This window comes from Muntiacus reevesi, chromosome 1 (assembly GCF_963930625.1).
Source record: "Muntiacus reevesi chromosome 1, mMunRee1.1, whole genome shotgun sequence".
Classification (NCBI taxonomy): Eukaryota; Metazoa; Chordata; class Mammalia; order Artiodactyla; family Cervidae; genus Muntiacus; species Muntiacus reevesi.
The window spans coordinates 115865439-115886564 of record NC_089249.1 but is presented as its reverse complement, the minus strand read 5'-3'; the positions used below and the strand labels follow the sequence as shown (position 1 = coordinate 115886564).

Here is a 21126-nt window from a genome sequence, read left to right as displayed (position 1 = left end):
TTCTGTCCTTTATTGAGCCCATCTTTGCATGAAATGTTCCCTTGGTATCTCTGATTTTCTTGAAGAGATCTCTAGTCTTTCCCATTCTGTTGTTTTCCTCTATATCTTTAAGGCTTTCTGAACTCTCCTTGCTATTCTTTGGAACTCTGCATTTAAATGGGAATATCTTTCCTTTTCTCCTTTGCTTTTCACTTCCCTTCTTTTCACAGCTATTTGTAAGGCGTCAGACAGCCATTTTGCTTTTTCGCATTTCTTTTTCCTGGGGATGGTCTTGATTCCTGTCTCCTGTACAATGTCAGGAACTTCCATCTATAGTTCATCAGGCACTCTGTCTATGAGATCTAGTCCCTTAAATCTATTTCTCACTTCCACTGTATAGTCATAAGGGATTTGATTTAGGTCATGCCTGAATGGCCTAGTGGTTTTCTCCACTTTCTTCAATTTCAGTCAGAATTTCACAATAAAGAGTTCGTAATCTGAAAGTGCTGCTCTCAATATGCCAGCAAACTTGAAAAACTCAGCAGTGGCTACAGGACTGGAAAAGTTCAGTATTCATTCCAATCCCAAAGAAAGGCAATGCCAAAGAATGCTCAAACCACCACACAATTGTAATCATCTCACATGCTAGTAAAGTAATGCTCAAAATTCTCCAAGCCAGGCTTCAGCAATACATGAACCATGAAATTCCAGATGTTCAAGCTGGTTTTAGAAAAGTCAGAGGAACCAGAAATCAAATTGCTAACATCTGCTGGATCATTGAAAAAGCAAGAGAGTTCCAGAAAAACATCTATTTCTGCTTTATTGACTATGCCAAAGCCTTTGACTGTGTGGATCACAATAAACTGTGGAAAACTCTGAAACAGATGGGAATACCAGACCACCTGACCTGCCTCTTGAGAAACCTGTATGCAGGTCAGGAAGCAACAGTTAGAACTGAACATGTTAGAACAACATGTTAAAACAACAGACTGGTTCCAAATAGGAAAAGGATTACACCAATGCTGTATATTGTCACCCTGTTTATTTAACTTCTATGCAGTACATCATGAGAAACACTGGGCTGGATGAAGCACAAGCTGGAATCAAGATTCCTGGGAGAAATATCAATAACCTCAGATATGCAGATGACACTACCCTTATGGCAGAAAGTAAATAACTAAAGAGCCTCTTGATGAAAGTGAAAGAGGAGAGTGGAAAAGTTGGCTTAAAGTTCAACATTCAGATAACAAAAATCATGGCATCCAGTTCCATCACTTCATGGCAAATAGATGGGGAAACAATGGAAACAGTGTCAGACTTTATTTTTTTGGGCTCCAAAATCACTGCAGATGGTGATTGCAGCCATGAAATTAAAAGACGCTTACTCCTTGGAAGAAAAGTTATGACCAACCTAGATAGCATATTAAAAAGCAGAGACATTACTTTGTCAACAAAGGTCCATCTAGTCAAGGCTATGGTTTTTTCCAGTGGTCATGTATGGATGTGAGATTTGGACTGTGAACAAAGCTGAGCGCCGCAGAATTCATGCTTTTGAACTGTGCTGTTGGAGAAGACTCTTGAGAGTCCCTTGGACTGCAAGAAGATCCAACCAGACCATCCTAAAGGAGATCAGCCCTGGGTGTTCATTGGAAGAACTGATGTTGAAGCTGAAACTCCAATACCTTGGCCACCTCATGTGAAGAGTTGACTCACTGGAAAAGACGCTGATGCTGGGAGGGATTGGGGGCAGGAGGAGAAGGGGAAGGCAGAGGATGAGGTGGCTGGATGGTATCATCGACCGGATGGACATGAGTTTGAGTAAACTCCGGGAGTTGGTGATAGACAGGGAGGCCTGGTGTGCAGCGATTCATGGGGTCGCAGAGTCGGACACGACTGAGTGACTGAACTGAACTGACTGAACTATGGTCAATGTGATTAGATTGGTTAGTTTTCTGTGATGGTGGTTTTCAGTCTGTCTGCCCTCTGATGTAGAAGGATAAGAGGCTTATTAAAGCTTTCTGATGGGATAGACTGACTGAGGGGGGTACTGGGTCTTTTCTGATGGGGAGGGCCATGCTCAGTAAATCTTTAATCCAATTTTCTGTTGATGGGTGGAGCTGTGTTCCCTCCCTGCTATTTACATGGGGCCAAACTATGGTGAAGGTAATGAAGACAATGGTGACCTCCCTCAAAAGATCCCATCCATTTACTGCTACAGTTCTTGCCCCCAATCCTGCGGCAGGCCACCACCAACCCACGCCTTCGTCAGAGACACCCAGACACCCACAGACAAGTCTCCTGTCGGGTCACTGTTTCTTTCTCCTGGGTCCTGGTGCACAAGGTTCTGTTGTGCCCTCCAAGAGTCTATTTCCCAGTCCTATGTAAGTTCTGGTGACTCTATAGTGGGGTTTATGGTGACCTCCTCCAAGAAGACTTATGCCATACCCACACCCAGAGCCTGTCCCTGTAGACAACTGCCGACCCGTACCTCCACAGGAGACGCTCAAACAGTCTTTGATCAAGCTTTAACAAAACTAGACTACCCCTAAAATGCTCAGTTGAGACAGACAATTCTTTTTCATTTGATTTAAACCCATATGGGTTAGGCTTTCTGTCACTTGCAACAGGAATATTCTTAAGTAATATATGTAACATGATTACATTTACATTTTATAAAGCTTGTTTGGGTTACATGGATACACTGTAATTAAGAATGTTGGGAGAACTGTTAAAGAGTTGAACTGGTTGAGAAATGGTATGGCTGGTGGGGGCAGGGATGGGGGCAATTGGAGCAGAGAAAAGTGATAGATTTAAGGGATATTTAGGGTACTAGTTAGAGGATTTGGATGGAGAGAAAAGTTAAAAATGATTTGTGTCAATAGGCTTTCTGACCTGAGTTAGTAGATTGGGGGCACCATTCACTGAGTTGAGGAGATTGGATGTTGTTTGCCAAACAATACTGGATATTGCTTATCCAATCCAGACTGGATAAGGTTTGCCTATAAAATGTCTGTGTGAGATGACAAATGGGGTGCTGGATATATGGGTCTGAAATTCAACAGACAGGACTAGGCTGTTACAGATTTAAGAGTCACTAGTGGGCTTCCCTCGTGGTTCAGAGGCTAAAGCGTCTGCCTCCAATGTGGGAGACCCAGGTTAGATCCCTGGGTTGGGAAGATCCCCTGGAGAAGGAAATGGTAACCCTCTCCAGTCTTCTTGCCTGGAGAATCCTATGGATGGAGGAGCCTGGTAGGCTACAGTCCATGGGGTCGCAAAGAGTCGGACATGACTGAGCGACTTCACTAGTGTATTCAGCGGAGAAGGCAATGGCAGCCCACTCCAGTACTCTTGCCTGGAAAATCCCATGGATGGAGGAGCCTGGTATGCTGTAGTTCATGGGGTCACCAAGAGTCCAACATGACTGAGTGACTTCAGTTTCACTTTTCACTTTCATGTATTGGAGAAGATAATGGCAACCCACTCCAGTGTTCTTGCCTGGAGAATCCCAGGGACGGGGGAGCCTGGCAGGCTGCCATCTATGGGGTCGCAGAGTCGGACACGACTGAAGTGACTTAGCAGCAGCAGCAGCAGCAGCAGTGTATTCAGAGTAAATGAAGTTGTTTAGTGAGAAAGACAGAATACCAATATCTAAGAAAAAGTTAAGGAGATGAAGAAGGAACAGAGAGAAGGTAATTCACGAATGTGCAGCATCACAGGAGCCAAAAAAGGAAAAAAAAAAAAAAAAAGGGTTTACGAAGGCCAGAGTGGCAAATACTGTTTTGTTCAACTCTTTGTGATCCCATGGACTGTAGCCCACCAGGCTCCTCTGTCTATGGAATTTTCCAGGCAAAATACCATAAGGGGTTGCCATTTCTACTCCAGGGGATCTTCTAGACCCAGGAATGGAACCCACATCTTTTGTGTCTCCTGTAATGACAGCCGGATTCTTTACCACTACTGCAACATCGGAAGTAAGAGGTAAAGTTGGATGGAACTGGGAAGATTCTTTTAAATCTTAAGAACATGGAGGTCATTAGCAAATTTTGAACAATAATGGGTACAATCTAGATTATAGCAGGTTGAGGGTAAGTGAGGGGTGTGTGTTTGTGAGAAAGTAGAATCATCAAATGAGAAGAACTTTTTCAAGTTATTCCACTTTGCAGTCACATTTTTCAAAAAGTTCAGAGCTAAGTCATCAGCCCCCTTTAGTTTCTAATACTGACCTATTTGGTGCTCTTATCCCGTCTCATGTTTTTTGGGTGGTTACCAGTTTGGAGTAATTAGAAACCATGCTCCAATAAACATTAATTTACTCATTTAAAAAAAAAAAAGTATGGATGAGATGGTATCAAACCATTATCCTTCCTCTAGTCCTTGAGGTCCTATGCTGCTACTCTGCCCTAATACCTACTACTCCATCCCTTGGTTATTTGGTGCTCATCAAACAAAAGACGCCTTCCTGTTGTAGACCCTTTGCACTGGCTATTTCTTGTTTTTGGAGTGTGCCTCCCTAAGACCTTCACAAGGCTCTCTCCCTCTCCTCTTCTAAGTCTGTTCCTATGGCACCTCCATGAAACTCACCTGACCACACTATTTAAAATACCAATTTGCTTCCCTGATATTCTCATTCCCCTCTACCCTGCCTTACTTCTTTTCTTCACACAACTAACAAGTGTAAGTTTAACAAACAATGAATGTCATTATGTTTATGACAAAGATAAAATATTAAAAGCAACAAGAGAAAAATGACAAATAAGATACAAGGGAACTTCCATCAGGTCATCAGCTGATTTCTCAACAGAAACTCTACAAGTCAGAAGAGAATGGCATGATATATTTAACTGATGAAAGAGAAGAACCTACAACCAAGAATACTCCACCCAGCAAGACTCTCATTTAGATTTGACGGAGAAATCAAAAGTTTTCCAGACAAGCAAAAGTTAAAAATAATTCAACACCACCAAACCAGCTTTACAACAAATTCTAAAGGAACTCTAGGCAGGAAACAAGACAAGGAAAAGACCTACAGAAAATAAACCCAAAACAATTAAGAAAATGGTAATAGGATCAAACATATGGATAACTACCTTGAATGTAAATGGATTAAATGCACCAACCAAAAGACACTGATGAAAACAGTGTCTTCCACTGTAAGTAAGTACTTCCACTTACTACATCACTCTATTTGATCCCCAAACTGTATGTAATTATTTTATAGTTAGGTTAATCATGTTCCCATCATGGCTTGCAATTGTCATTATCTTTTACTTTTTGTCTGGCTATTGATTGTGAAAACTGATAAACATCTTTTATTATTGTGATTGTGTAACTATTATTCACTTAATACCATTGTATCATGATTGGTCAACAGAAAAATAATAGAATTCTATATCACCAAAACGGTCATTTAATAGAAAAATCTGTAATCACTTTTTAAAATCCAGATGCATATCAGAATTATCTTGGAAATTTTTGAAAAATATAAATGCCCAGATATTGTTTTTTTCCTCCAAAGCTCCAATGTTTCTAGAGAGCAGTCATGTTTAAAAACAACTGGACTATATAATGATCTTTTACCTTTATCTAGTTTTGTTTCACTTTTTCTATTCATATTCAGTTCTCTCATTTCATTTAGTTTATGTTTTCCAATTTCTCCATCTCTCTCTTTTTTTTGTTCTTTCTCAAGACTTTATCAAGTATAGTAGAAAAACTTTTGCATACATATATATAATACATATAATATACATATTAGATAACATGAATTTTTGCCTAATTAAAAAAATTATGGCGTTAAATAAATCTAAGTTGGATGAGGAAGGGGGTGAAGACATAAAGAGGCTGAGATGAATTAAAAGGTTCCACGAACTACAGCAGTGATTGTCAAACTTTAGTGGTGTAAGAATCACCTGGAAAGGGGCAGATTCTGAATTATTCAGTAGGTCTGGGTTGAAGACTAAAATTTATTTTCAACAACATCCTAGTTGATTCTGATGTCAGAGGGCCATGGACCAATTTTTGAGTAGTAGTGTATTTGAAATGATAGTTTAAAGTGCTATTTTGAAAGAAGCTGAGAGAAAGAGAGAGGGAAATAGTGGGGGATGGTGATATTTACTGCAAGAATAGGTGGTTACAGTGTGAGATGATTAACTTATTATCTCAAAGATGGAACAGCCTGGAATGATGAAAGGTTTAGAGTATGCCCAACGGAGTGGGTGGCTGAAGTGGAGAGTGAAATGGAAATAAATATCACCAGAGGGGAGTGTCAAAAGTCTAGGTAATAATCCATGTGGACCCTAAAGCTGCCCCAGATGATGGCAGTACTTGTAAGCAACAGGCAAAAGTATGAACAAAGTTCAAAACCATTAGTAAATGAGGGGAAGGAACTATAGGTGGGTAGAGATCAAGCAAAAATATGAAGTTGAAGGACCTGTAATGAGCCAAGAGTTTTTACGCAATGGCAGAGAAGTGAAACTGGACAATAGTATGTGAGCGCTTATTGTTTGGCTTTACAGGCTTTCCATTTCACTCTCACAAACAACTCACAAACTTCATATAAAGTGAAAGTGAAGTCACTCGGTTGTGTCGGACTCTTTGTGTCCCCATGGATTGTAGCCTACCAGGCTCCTCCATTCACGGGATTTTCCAGGCAAGAGTACTGGAGTGGGTTGCCATTTCCTTCTCCAGGGGATCTTCCCAACCTAGGGATCGAACCCAGGTCTCCTGCATTGTAGGGAGACACTTTACCGTCTGAGCCACCAGGGAAGTCATATAAATAAAGTAGGTGCTATTTTTATTTCACTGTTATGAGGAAACAAAAGCTGTTTTAATACAGTTCAGCAAAAAAAAAAAAAAAAAAAAGATCTCCAGAATATTGTTAGGGGTGAGGTTACCAATGGAAATGTTCCTTTAAATTTTATTTGTATTGAAAGATTTTCTTTTCAATATCCAGCAAGTGGCAGCACCAAGTAATTTTACATTAGGTCACTGAATAGAAACAACACACTCTGTATGTATCAAGAGTTCTGTCTACTCCACGCCTTGATGATTTCTTCAGCAGCATCCAATGTACTGTCTTTCTGTAAATTAATGAAATAGTCATCATTACAAATCAAAATAAATTCAAGACAAAGTAAAGATTTAAATACAAACAGTATACCAAAGTCAGTCCATCTGTAAGAGTCATGTAGTGATTTGGGAACTGAGTGGTCCTCAACCCCTGATAACTTGAGCCAGGCTTTAGCTGGTCCTCGGCCTCTGTAGCTGAGACAGAGTCCAACAGCATGGCATGGGGATGGGGGATACCTTGAGTAGTGTCACTGGAAGTTCTACCCCATTTTAAACCATTTAACCTTAGCAGGAACACAAAAACTGGGAAATGGCATCTACAGCATCATCCTTTGCCTTGGGGGCCAAATACACAAGTCAGAAGCTCTTTAAGGAGCCTAACAGCAAATCAAACAGGCTGAATATTTATAATGCTATTACCCCATTCCTGTCAGGCTAGAGAAGTGTATGAACCTCATAAGAATTCAATGTTAGGGGAGCTATAGAAGTGTCAACAGCAATCATTACATTATACTGTTTTGTGATGCTGGCTGCTGGTTCAGAGCACTTTATTACTACTATCCTGACACCAAAAGAAATCTACAAATTAACTAGAATGGGGCGAAGGAACATTACCAAGAAAATGATCAATAATCTGTATATATAGCTCAGTCTGACAACAGCTTAACCTAATCCCAGCCAAAACCATGTCTGTCAGTGTGGACGCCCTCACTGCCAAAGACTCAGACTTATAAATAACATTGATGCAGGAGGAGAGCCTGAAGGATGTACTGATGAGATCCTTATTTACTGTTTAGTTCATTTGCGTAGGAAGAGCACAAAATCACAGACTTCTTTCAAAGAGCCTTGTAGACAACAAAAGGAAACCCCTCCCTTAGCTCCCAACAAAGAGGATGCCAGGCGCAGTGAGACTATAGTAATAAATTAATATACAACTATAGAAAAAAGTCAAAGAATACAAAAGAGTTTACACTGAAAAATAATCATCTGTTTCTTCCCTTCTCGAGCCTTCCTACTACCCCCATCATCCTCTAAGTCAACTTCCTATGGCAATTTTGATTTTAGTTCTAGTGATTACCAACAAAATCTAAATCATGTATGCTCCTAGTTTTTTAATTTATCAACTTCAGACAATGTTTACCATTCTCTGCTCTGAATGAGGATAAACTGGATCTTTCACACTACTCTGCTCCCTCCTATTGAAGTCTCACAGTTATAAGCTCCTAACACCACAGTTAGAGGGCCGACTGTAAAGATACAACTTATTTGTTTTCTGAATAGGTAATATGTACATATGATATGAAATTAAACTGATGGATAAACTTCCTCTTGCTTTCTCCACTCTTTCCCTTCTCTTCCATCTCTACAGAATGACTCACTCCAAAGCGCTAGGTGGGGCTGAGGGAAACAGGAGGTCCCGTGCGGCGGGGGGAGAGCCTCGGCAGCTGGTGCAGGACGCTACAGCCAAGTGAAGGAAGAAGACCTTCCAGCGGGGGGGCATGAGGTGGCGGTGAAGACAGTAGGGGCACCGGTCAGGAGTAGGGCGTCAGAATCGAGGGGGCAAGTAAGCAAGGCATCTGCGTGGCAGGGTAGTTCCAGGCAGCATGCAGCCTGGAGGGGATGAGGCAGGCATCTGCCAGTGCAGACGGGTATCGGGCGTCAGAGCCTGTGAGCGAAGAGGAGCGCTTCCATGCAGTGGGTGGCGGTGGCTTTGTGTGTGGTGGTGGAGACTCAGAGGAGGGTATCTCTGCAGGAAGGTGATGGAAGCAGGTCAGCACACGGTGCTGAAGCTCAGGCGAGGCGAGGATGCTGACCATACAAGGGACGGGGGTGGTAGACTGGTAAAAGTGTCAAAGCCCGAGTAGGGTAAAGGGTGCCTGTCGGGGCGGTGGGTGGAGGGGCAGTAGCCCTGACAGGAGACTGGTCACAGGCGGAGGTCCTGATTAAAGAAGTGGTTAAACGATGAGCTAGGTGTTTTCACTGTCAATACTGTCAAAGAAGGGACTGACTAACATACATAGGGAGAAAGCTGGAATAAACTAGGAGGTGGTTCCAATGTGTTTAGATAGACATAGGAATAAGTAGAATAGACAGACATAGAAAGTATGGACATATATTTACATGTTCCCTATCTCTGTCTTCTGGGAGGGCCTGGGAATACTAATACCCCAACGAGCACTTGTCATGCCCAGATCTTGGTTTCTTAATACCATTCTCCAGTAAAAGGTGATTTCAGGTTGAGTTGGACAATGACAAAGTGAACCTACTGCATCTTGAAATACCAGAAAGTAAGAAAATGCTCAAAAAATGATGGGAGGCAAGTCAAGGGAAACAGAGACCAGCTTAACGGGGCTCCTAATGGCCAAATTTTGGAAAATTTAAGCATTGAAATAAGTAATAATAATAAATTTTAACCCACTGAATAAAACAAGAATTTATGAGTCCTTACATATATGAATGGTTAAATGAATAAATTATTTGATGTGATATGGAATATCTTCATAATTTTAAACTACTTCACCACAAAACATTCATTATTCATCAAGGAAAAAGTGAAACTTTACAGTAGAGAAGCCTGGCAGACACCACCTCAATAAAATGATTAAACTTAACATCACCAGTTGTAGATAAAACTAAAATCACGTGCTATCTGATAGGATGCAAAACGAACAAAATATCACTTCTGTAGTTTCTACCAAAAGTGCATAACCTGAATCTATCCATGAGTAAATGTTGAGGGACTTTCTTCAAAATAACTGGTCAAACAAACGTTGAGGGACTTTCTTCAAAATAACTGGTCAGTAATTTTCAAAAGTATCAAGATTATGAAAATCAAGGAAATCTGAGGAAACGTCCCAGCTTGAAGAAGACATGACAACTTAATGCAACGCACGATTCTGGCTTGGACTGACTGACTGATGACTGGTTGATTGATACAATTGTGACCTGGATTTCTTTATTTATTTGCTTGTGATAAAAAAAAAGACATTATTGGGAGAATCGGTGAAACCTGAATTGGATCTGAGAATGAGAATAATACAGCACTCTTAAGTTCATGATGCTGACGGTTATATTGTAGAAGAATGTTGTATAATGGAGAATACATAAGATATTTGGCAGTAACAGAGGCATCAATAATTAAGTTAGGAACTTGCTCTACAATTGTTTAGAAAAACAGGTTTCAAAACTTATTTACTGAGACTATTTAAACATATTTCTATAGGTAACCCTGCCTCTCACCCATGTCTCTCAGCCATTCAGTTTTCCTCCCCAGAAGCGACACTGGATTTTATCATGTATCCTTCCAGAGAGACAGTTGAGGCGTTTAAAAGCTTCTTCTCCTTCCCTTCCTTCTTTTCCTTTTTATGTAAATGATATCGTTCCTCACAAACTAATCTGCTCCTTGCTTTTCACTTATTCTCTAGCACTCCACAGAACTGCTTCACTTGTTTAGGTATGTGAATGTACCATAATTTATTCAAGCAGTCTGCACTGGTGAGTATTGTGGTTGTCTATTATAACTCTTTGATAGTACAAATAATGCTTCCCTGAAAATCCTTGAATACAGACCTTCAATATGCAAGTAAATCCACAGAAAAAAATCCTACAAGCAGAATTGGTGGGCCAAAAGACATGTGCATTTACATTTAGATAATTTTCAAACTAACCCCCGTAGAGATTTTACAAATTATACTTGTACTCTCAATCAATGCATGAGAGCATCTTAGGGAACTTTCCAGTTGTTTTGGTTATTTCCAATCTAACAGATAATATAAAATTTCATGGCAGTTTTCTTTTTCTTTTTTTTGGGCAGTTTTATTTTTCATTTGTTGTATTATTGAGATGCTGTATCCTTTTATATATTTGACAGCTACTGAGGATTTTACTAATAGCCATTGTAAAGTGCTGCCTTTGGCTTGTTCTGTCCTAAAATTCGCCCTGCTTTCTTTCAGTTTCCACTTTCTTGGCACGCTTTGCCCTCCTTTTATTTTTTGCTTTTCCAAGCAGTTGGGTTAGGCGTGTCAGCTTTCCCTAGGGACTGGATGTTGCTCTGCCGTCTTCCAATATTGAATGCTGATGCAAAGGTGAGTCTACACTGATCTTCCTCCTCTCCTGTCTCCATGGAGGCCTCGATCACCTTGTGTAGGTACCAAAGGATCATTTATAAAGTCCAATATATTAAACAAGGTACATCTCAGTGTTTTTCTGTGATATTCCTGAGACAAGCCATTTCCTTCCTTGTTTCAAATGGAAAGGATTCTCAAAGCTATGAAATTCTTTCCCAGTTCTATTTGTTCTGCCCCTCTCACCCCTACCCTCCACTCCTCCAGGAACTCTAGATATATCATTTGTCTTCCACATTTATACTTTTTCTAACATTTAAAAACTCTTTGTTCCTGGGAGTTCCCTGGCAGCCCAGTCCTTAGGACTCCATGCTTTCACTGCTGAGGGCCCAAGTTCAATTCCTGGTCAGGGAACTAAGATCCTACAAGCTGTACAGTATAGTCAAAAAAAAAAAAAAAAAAAAAGAAATTCTTTGTTCCCTTCACTTCTTTTCACCCACTTTTCTCAATCCTCAATGTGTTTACAGAAGAATTTAGTGTTCTCTATGCTGCTTCCAATGTCACTACCGTTATCAATAGCTATATTTTTTCTCCTTCAATTTCTTACCTGATCTCTTGACAGCTACCATTTCATCTTCTTACATTATCTTAGTATAGCTTCCCTGAATTTTAAAAAACTTCTGCTGTTAACTCTTGTTTTAAATGTTTTGAATTTGAAACATAACACTTTTTACTTGCTCTATGGCAACAGCTCTTTTTTGGTTTTGGTTTTTTGTTGTTGTTGAATATTCTCTGATACTTATTTTTCATTATATTTTTCTCCTTCTCCTTAATAGCATCTTTGTAGATTCCTAGTCGGGTCCTTTTTATTGCTCATTTTTGGGTGAATTCTCTTTGTAAGCTCCCACAGCCAGCACAATTATGGTTCCTATTGTTCTGGGTAATGAGTAAGCTAGTTGCTGGTTCTATGATTTGAACATGTATTTGCAGATTTATATAAAGGAGCAGACAGGAAAGAACTAGAAGGGAGTAGAAATTATCTTTGGCTCACAGTAAAGTTAAATATGATTGATGGAGAGTTCAGTGAAGGGGAGTTCTTTTAGACTTTATTTCTTTTTAACTAATGTAACTGTCTCCCTCCAATTTAATGTATCCACTTTGCCTCAACACAGCTTTAGCAAAAATGAGAGGAAAGAGTAAATCTATAGCCCTTTCTTTCTACTTGGTTCGCATAGGTACTAGATGACATGACCGTATGTTTCTACTCTGCCTTGTCCACGCTGCCAAATGGGTCTGGAGAAGTTTCTACTCCCAGTGCACTTACTGTTCCTGCTGCTCTGGATAATGAGTATGTTACCTACTGGCTCTGCCTATTAGGACGTAGAAGCAGGAGCCTTTCTCCGTGTCTTCCCTCTGCCATATCCTTCACTGTATTTGGCAACTCTTCCTCATTTCCTGGTGGATTTGGAATTTGTTTTCCATTTTCCTAGCTGTTCTTTTTAAAAAATAATTTCCAAGAAGAGAATGGGAGAAGGCCTGTTGACCATTTCTAAAACTGGAAGTCTTATGTTACTTTTTTGTTCTATTAGTTCTGCTTATAACTTCAAATAATATATATTTATACCTCTATAAATTCACTATAAGATGCAAGTATTAATGGCCTTACCCTTTCTTCTACATTTCAGATAATTAAATGTTGACATTGTTAGGTTGTTAAAATTTATATTCTATTCTAAATAAGTCTCCCATAGTTTGTCTATATGGTGTCTCTAAAAGTTGAAAACAGTGTTTACATCATTCTGACCAGACTTATAGATGAGTGTGTTGGTATAGAGAGTGACTTAATTTTGATAAGATTGTATTCAGTAGTGATAACATCTTAAAAATAGCAACAATACATTCAGATTATTTTTTAGCACAGATCTGATGGTGCTGAATTCTCTTAGCTTTCATTTATTAGGGATGTATATTTTGTTTTCAGTGTACAAAGATATTTTCCTGGATATAGAATATGTCAGCACTTTAAAGGTGCCACTTCATTGTAATCTGGTCTCTACTGTTTCTGATAAGAAATTAGTCAACATTCATATCTTTGCTCCCATGCATGTGAAGTGTAGTTTTTCTCTGGCTGCTTTCAAGATCTTATCACTATCTATAGCTTTCAGCAGTTTAATTATGATGTGTCAAGTTGTGATTTTATTTGTATCCTGTGTGGTTCACTGAATTTTTAGATCTCTAAATTGCTATTCGCCAAATATAGGGAAACATAGTCCTTTTAAAAAATATTTTTTTCTGCCACATTCTCTCTTTTTTTTTTTTTGGATACTCCAGTTACATGTATATTATTACTTGACATTGACTCTGAGGCTCTGTTTATTTTTCAAAAATAATTTTTCCCTCTTTTTTCAGACTGGATGATTTCTATGGATCTGTATTAAGGTGGACACTTTTTTTCTTACATCCTCAATCTTCTGTATGTTACGACTATATATATTTTTCATACCAAGCATTACATTTCAACTTTAAGTTCCATTTGGTTCTCTTTTTAATTGCTTTAATCTAGTTGCTCATTATGACCATATCTTCACATTTATAATATCTGCTTTAAAGTCCTTGTCTACTAATTCCTACATATGAGTAACCCTTAAGATCTGTTTCTATTGACTCTATAGAAGTCACATTTTTTTCTTTTTCATTAAAGGTTGCATTTTCTTATGTCTTCACATGTGTCTGGATATTTTAATGTTACAGGTAAGGAATCTAATTATATTGTAATCCAATAAACTCAGCTTCAAAAAGTGCTGAGTTTTTGTTCTGATAATTTTATGGTAGCAAGCCAAAACTTAAAAACTGCATATGAGCACATCATGCCTAGCAAAAGAAAAAAAATGGTGCTTTATAAACCAGAAGGAAGGACATTATAAATGTGTAGAACAGGGAACTTACTTTAATGAAGCAAAATCGCACAAATTTCTCAAACTGTAATTTGGTCTCTGCATTACAGAATGCTGAAACTGGGATGGCTGACAGTTTCTGAAAAACAAATAGGAAAAATATGAAAACTACTTACACTTTAAATATTAATTTTTAGAGCACAAACATTAAAAACAAATAGATACTTCCAAATATTCACAGTAGTTTCCAAAAGAAATGTATTTTTAAAATCCTCCAGAGAATTCTCTGGTGAACCGATGGTTAGGATTCTCTGCTTTCACTGCCAAGGGCATAGGTTCAATCCTTGGTCACAGAACTAAGATCCTGTAAACCACATAATGTGGCTAAAAAATAAAATAAATAAATAAATAAAATCTTCCAAATAACTGTGAGTAGAATATCAGGGAATAAAACTAAAGCACACATTTTTCAAAGCATGTCAACAGGCTTCCTTCATAAATTAACTATAACATACAGCACAGTATTGCAAAAGACAATAAACTTTACCTTATTTTTAATCATCCATTTCACGAATTTATAGTCATAAGGTTCATTGCTGTCCTTCATATCGAAGAGGTCTACATCTAAAACAATAATAAACATTGGATGGGCTATGTATTGTATCTGAGGCAAAGTGTATTTAATTTGTTGATTAAGATTCAAAATTTCCTCATGCTGGATTCATACTGCATGGTGTGGTGGGAAGTAAGGAATTCCCAGAGAAGCTTTACAGATATGATACTCTAAGGCACTACTCACATATACATATGGTTGATCATGTTTGTGTATACAGCTTTTAGCACTGGAAGACAGTAGGAAGGGGCAGGACAACGAGGAGTGTTACTCTTCCATTTATAAATAATACATGCCTCTATGATCATTATTAAGGAAATAACCTCAATTTTTAAGGTATTCATCTGTAAGAATTTTATTTCCAAATGGTAATTCATTATTAGATTGTGAGCTCCACAGGGATATTGCAATTTATCACTATCCCCATCTCCTAGGTCAGTATCTAGCATGTAAGTACTGAAAAGCATGTTTGTGGAATGAGTAAATTAATACAATTCATTATTTATCAAGGGAAAATGTCTACATAGTTCTCCCAAGTGATATATTTATTGCTTCCCTCTTCCAAATATTATGCTTAATTTTTAAAAAATTTGGTGAAAAACTTCAGATACACATTCCTATATTTATCTCTTGCTCCAATCTTCCTTTAATGTCTGGACAAGGTATTTCTCTGGCATTGGGATTCAGCAACCTACATTTCATATTGTTTCAACTGTACTGACTTGTACTCAAGATCTTTCTGAATGCCCCAAAGCAACAAACACTGATGGTCACTGTAATCAATTATTTTATCCTTTATTGTGGCTACCCTGGTAGCTCAATTCGTAAAGAATGTGCCTGCAATGCAGGAGATCCACTTTTGATCCCAAGGTAGGGAAGATCCTCTGGAGAAAGGACTGACAACCCACTCCAGTATTCATTCTTGCCTGGAGAATTCCATGGACAGAGGAGCCTGTTGGCCTACAGTCCATGGGGTTGCAAAGAGTCAGACACAACTAAGCAACTAACACACACATACTTTATTGCTCAAAATAAATCAAGGCAGTTATCTTCTTTCTTTTATTCTCTAAATAATACTGGGTCCCTTCAAATTAATAGTGTAAAAACCTTGACACTAAAGAAAGTTTCACTTTTATTTTTTTAAATGACTTAATATGGCTTTCCTTAATGATTTTATTTCAATTTTCTCCTGTGATTTACGAATGTAAAATTTCCATATAATAATGCTAATAATATGCTACCATTTATTACTATTTGTTAAACATGTTACATGATTCTCTCATTCATTTGTCCTATAATTCTGTGAGATGCAACAATTCTCATTTTACAGATGAAGTTAAACTACTACTTTAACTCATATGTATGTATGTGTGTTTAATTCAGATTTGACTCTAAAAAAAATGACAACCTAAAACAGAGTCTAATTGCAAATTCTGTGAAAACTCCAAGTGACAATTACACGAGTAGCATACTCAGAGTTAACCTGGAGAGAGTCGTGATTACAACAGGAGAAGAAACAGCAGGACGGTACTGACACGCTGTAATCAACACTGTCTATACTATTCGTTTCTTCTTTTTTTTAATTTATTGAGGTATAGATAGTGAGGGACAGGGAGGCCTGGTGTGCTGTAGTCCATGGGGTCACAGAGTTGGACACAACCTAGGGGCTGAACAACAACAACAGAGAGTTGACGTACAATGCTGTGTTAGTTTCTGCAGTATAGCAAAGTGAATTAGTTTCACACATACACATATCCACTCTTCTTCGGATTCTTTTCCCATATAGGCGCCTAGAGTGTCCTGAGAAGAGTTCCCTGAGCTACACAGTAGGTCCTCATTAGCTATCTATTTTATATACAGTAGTGTGCATATGTCCAATCTCAATGCTTCCATTTATCCCCCTCACCCACCTTTCCCCCTTGGCACCCATAAGTTTCACTCAGTATAGTAACTGCTTATTTATTCTTGTAACACTTAGAAAAGACAAATTTATTGCCATGGTACTCGAAGAAAAGGAAGGGAATAAATACAATTCTAAATATTTTATAGTTAGGAGAAAGTTGGAATCTACTTCTTTTCAATGCGTCAGGGACAGATGTTCAAACAAACTAAAGAAAATATTTGTTTCCTGGAGGTAAGAGTTTGAACCATATTATAATAGCACTAGCTTATTTAAGTAATCTATGAAAACAAAAATGGGTTGTTCTATTCCCACTATCTCCTCCCTAATTTCACACCTTATCTTACTATCTTCCTATTTGTAATCTTGTCTTCTGATTAAATGTTTCCTTTTTTAGTTCTAGGATGATGCTCACTGGTCAGGGAAGTTGCTGAGTATAGCAGAAAATATATGTTTACTGGTTAGTACATGCATCTCTGCATTCAGAGTCCACCTCTGATACTTATTAATTGATTAACTTCAGTAAATTTCTTGACTTTTAATGACATCTTTCTCAACTATTAATGGGGATATAACAGCACCAATCTCATATGGCTTTTGTGAGATTTTGATATTTGTAAAGCAAACTACTGTATCATAAATGTTCAAAAAGTATTAACTAGTTAGTCACTGCTATGAGCTATAAAGAGAATTACTATGTTCATGAATTTTATGGTTCATTTTTATCTTTAAGTTACCATCAAATGAAAGTTTTGTTTCTTGCTTCTGTCTTTTGAAAAAGCTGGGACTAACCTCCAGTATATGGAAGAATTTCTATAATCAAAATAATCAGATGAAAGAGAAAAATAAACTTGTCTTCATATGTAGAAGGGTCTTATAGACATTAACATTCTTTCTCACACAGGTGAAGGATCATAAAGAACACACATCTTTTTTCCCATCATCATAAAAGTTGTTTTCTAGTATAAATCCTTTCTGCTATTACAACCACACTAGTTCAAGATCTAGGACCTAAACCACCATTGCATGCAGGCTGGATCAACTGAGGATAAAATGGGAAAGTATTTAAGAGCTTAATGCAAACAAAAGTTGCATTACTGTCTTTTTGATGTTTAATGTCAAAATGTGATAAATTTCTTTTAGAATTTACTATCTGCAAAAGTTTGGTTCCAGGAAAAACTTACTCATATCTAAAAAGCTGTTAAGTTTAATTTTATCCAAGAGTCATGTAACTAATTCCATTTTTCTATTTGTCTTCATTGCCATGAAGTTTGGAACCAAGTTAATGCTAACTACAATACAGCTGACCCTTGAACAATACAGGTTTGAACTGTGGAAGTCTACTTATACACAGATTTTTTTCAATAGCAAACACCATGGTTGGTTGAATCCACTTCTGTGGAACCTTAGATAAGGAGGGATTACATACACAGAAGGACCTCAGATATGGAGGGCCAACTATAAATTATACATGGATTTTCAACTGTACAGAGTCACCATCTTGCAACCCCTGCATTATTCTAGGGTCAACTACATATGAACCCAGGTGACTAAAATACTTGCTTTCCCTACTCCATGTTACATTAACATATGAATATTTCTACTTACATATCATTGCATAGAAGACTTTATTTATTTATTTTTTTTCATAGAAGACTTTAAATATCAATTAGCTCAAAGTTTTGTTGGAAGCAGATAAAAGTAAAATAATTTTCTTCTAAATAGATGAAAACTGTGCCATTTCTTTTTATCGTTTCATGAAATGAGCTGCACATTTAAGCCCAATACAGAAAAAGTGATTTCTAAACCTTAGAATACAGAACATCATAAGGGTTTTTATATAAGAAGAGAACTTAGGAGCCTAACAAATACAGCTCTCTGGCAATAGCAGAGCCAAGAACCCCTGGTCACTCTGCTTTTCTCACAACAAATGAGTAAATAATAATCATTGTTTTGTTATAACATTGAAAGTTTCTAGCTTCATAAAATTTAGTATATATAATACAATTTTCAAGCTCACTGGCATATCACTTCACTGTAATAAAACCTTAAAACATTTAAAACTATGCAGAATTGCTGTAATTGCTGTCAAAATAAATTAGGCTCTTAAATTTACTGTGACTAACACTACAGTTCTGGGGAAGAAATATGTTATACATAAAGTATTATTATGCTTCTAACTTTAGATTTGTGTGGCATGTCAGAATTCCATATCATAGCTTCAAGTAATGTAAAGGTCATCGTTTTTTTGGAGACAAAAGTATTTGGAATCTAGTTGCATGACTTCAGGCAAGTTATTCTCTAAGTCTCCATATCTTAAATAACAGAGATAACAAAGCTTTTTTTTAAAAAGGGTATTTGAAGCATTGGCATGCAGTAGATCATCAATAAATATTACTTTCCGCCTTGACTTCATTTCTGTATACTCTAAAGTGACAAGTATTCTCCAAAAGCATCAATATTTTAGAAATATTTTTATCTTAAGTAAAAAGGAAACTAAAATTTTACTAAAAGGAACACAAAGGATATATATTTTTTCAAGTACTTGTTTTAAATTACATACCAGAACAAGGTAACAGCAAATTCTATGTTTATTAGAATACCTAGAACAAATAACTCCATAATAGTCATATTCAAGGTCAATGGCCTAATCATCAAGATGATTGCAGAAAAACACTGACACTGTGGAAATCCATTTTCCCATAAATGAAAGGCTGATATTGGCTTTAGCACCAATCTTTTCTTCATAAATTTGATATAATTCCACACCTAGGTTTCTGTACATTTGAATAATAAACACCTTTACAAACCTAGCAAAGACACGTCAGCAATGATGAAGTATCCCCCATCAGGAACTATGGGTTTTAGGCCAACACTTTCAAGTAAATGTACCATCCGATCTCTTTTTACTTCTAACTCTTTTGGCAAAGAATTGAAGTAACATTCTGGGTCATCCATGCGCTTGATGTCAATCCAGAGAGCTTGAGCCAAGGCTTCCTGTATGTTAAGATTGAAAAATATGGAAAGGAAATATGGCAATGTTATGTACTGCCAAGTTTACTGGTATAATAAATAAAGACTGTCTGAATAATATTACTGACAAGAAAATCATTCAGGGAATTACAGTTGAACCTATGTGAAATTCTACAGACTAATGGAAGAACAAGTTACATGGAAATGATTAAATCTAATGTGAAGAACTGAGGATGAACCACAAAAATTCAAATTGAAATAGGGGTACAGTTGTCCCTTACTATTCACACAGATGATTGGTTCCAGGGCCCCCGCAAATACCAAAGTCCAAGGATGTTCAAGTCTTTTATATGAAATGCATCCATGGGCCCTGCATCTGTGAATTCAACCAACCCTGGATCCACAATCTTTAGCTGAATCAGTGGATGCAGAACCTGTGGATAGGGAGGGCCAATTGTATTATATAAAGATGCCTTACTTGGAAATGAAAAAGACAATGGTATTTTCTACTAAGGTTAGCTTCAGAGTGATTTGCTAGATCTAAGCCTGAAAGACAATCAGAGAAATGATAAACTAGCCAGCATTTCCCCATTACCTTTCAGGACAAGATGGTGTAAATGAAAGCTGATCGATCCACCGTGTCACTCTTCCTAAGTGTATGAATCCCTGTACTAATCATTCACATTTTTTTCTCCACTGCTTTTATCAACATCTGACATATTATGTTATTAAAACATTTACTTGTTTATTATCTGTGCTCCCCCAACAGTCTATAAGCTTCAAAAGGGCAGGAATTCTTGACTGCTTTATCTCTGACACTCAGTTAAGTATTCTTTTATTAAGTGAATAGATTTATTTTGAGAATGAAAAGAGTTGAATACAATAAAAATCAATGTCTAACTAGCTTTTATCACGGTATCATTCTATAATCATTTGAAAAAAATTTTTATTAGGATTTTTTTTCTTATTCAGTAGGTATTTTTGATAGGAAACAAAAAAGTTTATTGTAGCCAACATATTTCCCAGTTTTGGCTTTTTAACTGCTTCCCAAAAAAATAGTTTTCAGTATTCTGATTATTCACAGAATAATAGTACATAGATCCCTGTTTTATAGATATTAAAAAACTAGAAACAATATAAAAAAATATATGTTAAAAAGTCTTGCAACCCATCCCAGATCCTACCTATACTAGTTTCATCTGTTCCCTTTACTCCTCAAATAGCCACTTTAACTAGTTTCATACGGTCCTTCCAGAGATTCTTTAAGAAAGTATAAGCAAATAGTTTTCTCCATTTCTTATACAGAATATAACATAAATAATGATATATACTGCTCTGTATCTTGCTTTTATTTTTACAATATATCCTGGATATCTTTCCATATCAGTAATTACAGAGTTTTCTCATTCTTTTTTGTTTTTCCTTTCCCTTTCCTTTCTTTTCACTTTTAAGCAGCCATCGTGATAGAGTAATGGCCCCTAAAGAAGTTCACATCTTAATGCCTGGAACCTGTAAATATGTTACTTTGCATGGTAAAATTAACTTTGCAAATGTGATTTAAGTTAAAGACCTTGGAGATGGAGAGATTATCCTGGATTATCTGTGGGCCTAATGTAATCATAAGGATTCTTCTAAGAG

General features: G+C 37.3%; 1 protein-coding gene across 2 annotated transcripts in view; it reads right to left on the bottom strand.

Annotated features, from left to right (window-relative positions):
- Positions 1-6752: 6752 nt before the first annotated feature.
- KYAT3 (kynurenine aminotransferase 3) overlaps positions 6753-21126 on the bottom strand; it is a 66406-nt gene continuing 52032 nt past the window's right edge. For both annotated transcript variants that reach the window (XM_065909540.1, XM_065909549.1), the window contains 4 exons: positions 19326-19512; positions 14550-14626; positions 14055-14141; positions 6753-7055 (listed from right to left, as the gene is read on the bottom strand). In XM_065909540.1, coding sequence (XP_065765612.1) covers positions 6993-7055; positions 14055-14141; positions 14550-14626; positions 19326-19512 — 414 coding nt within the window. In that variant the 3' untranslated portion in view covers positions 6753-6992. The remainder of the gene's footprint in view (positions 7056-14054; positions 14142-14549; positions 14627-19325; positions 19513-21126) is intronic.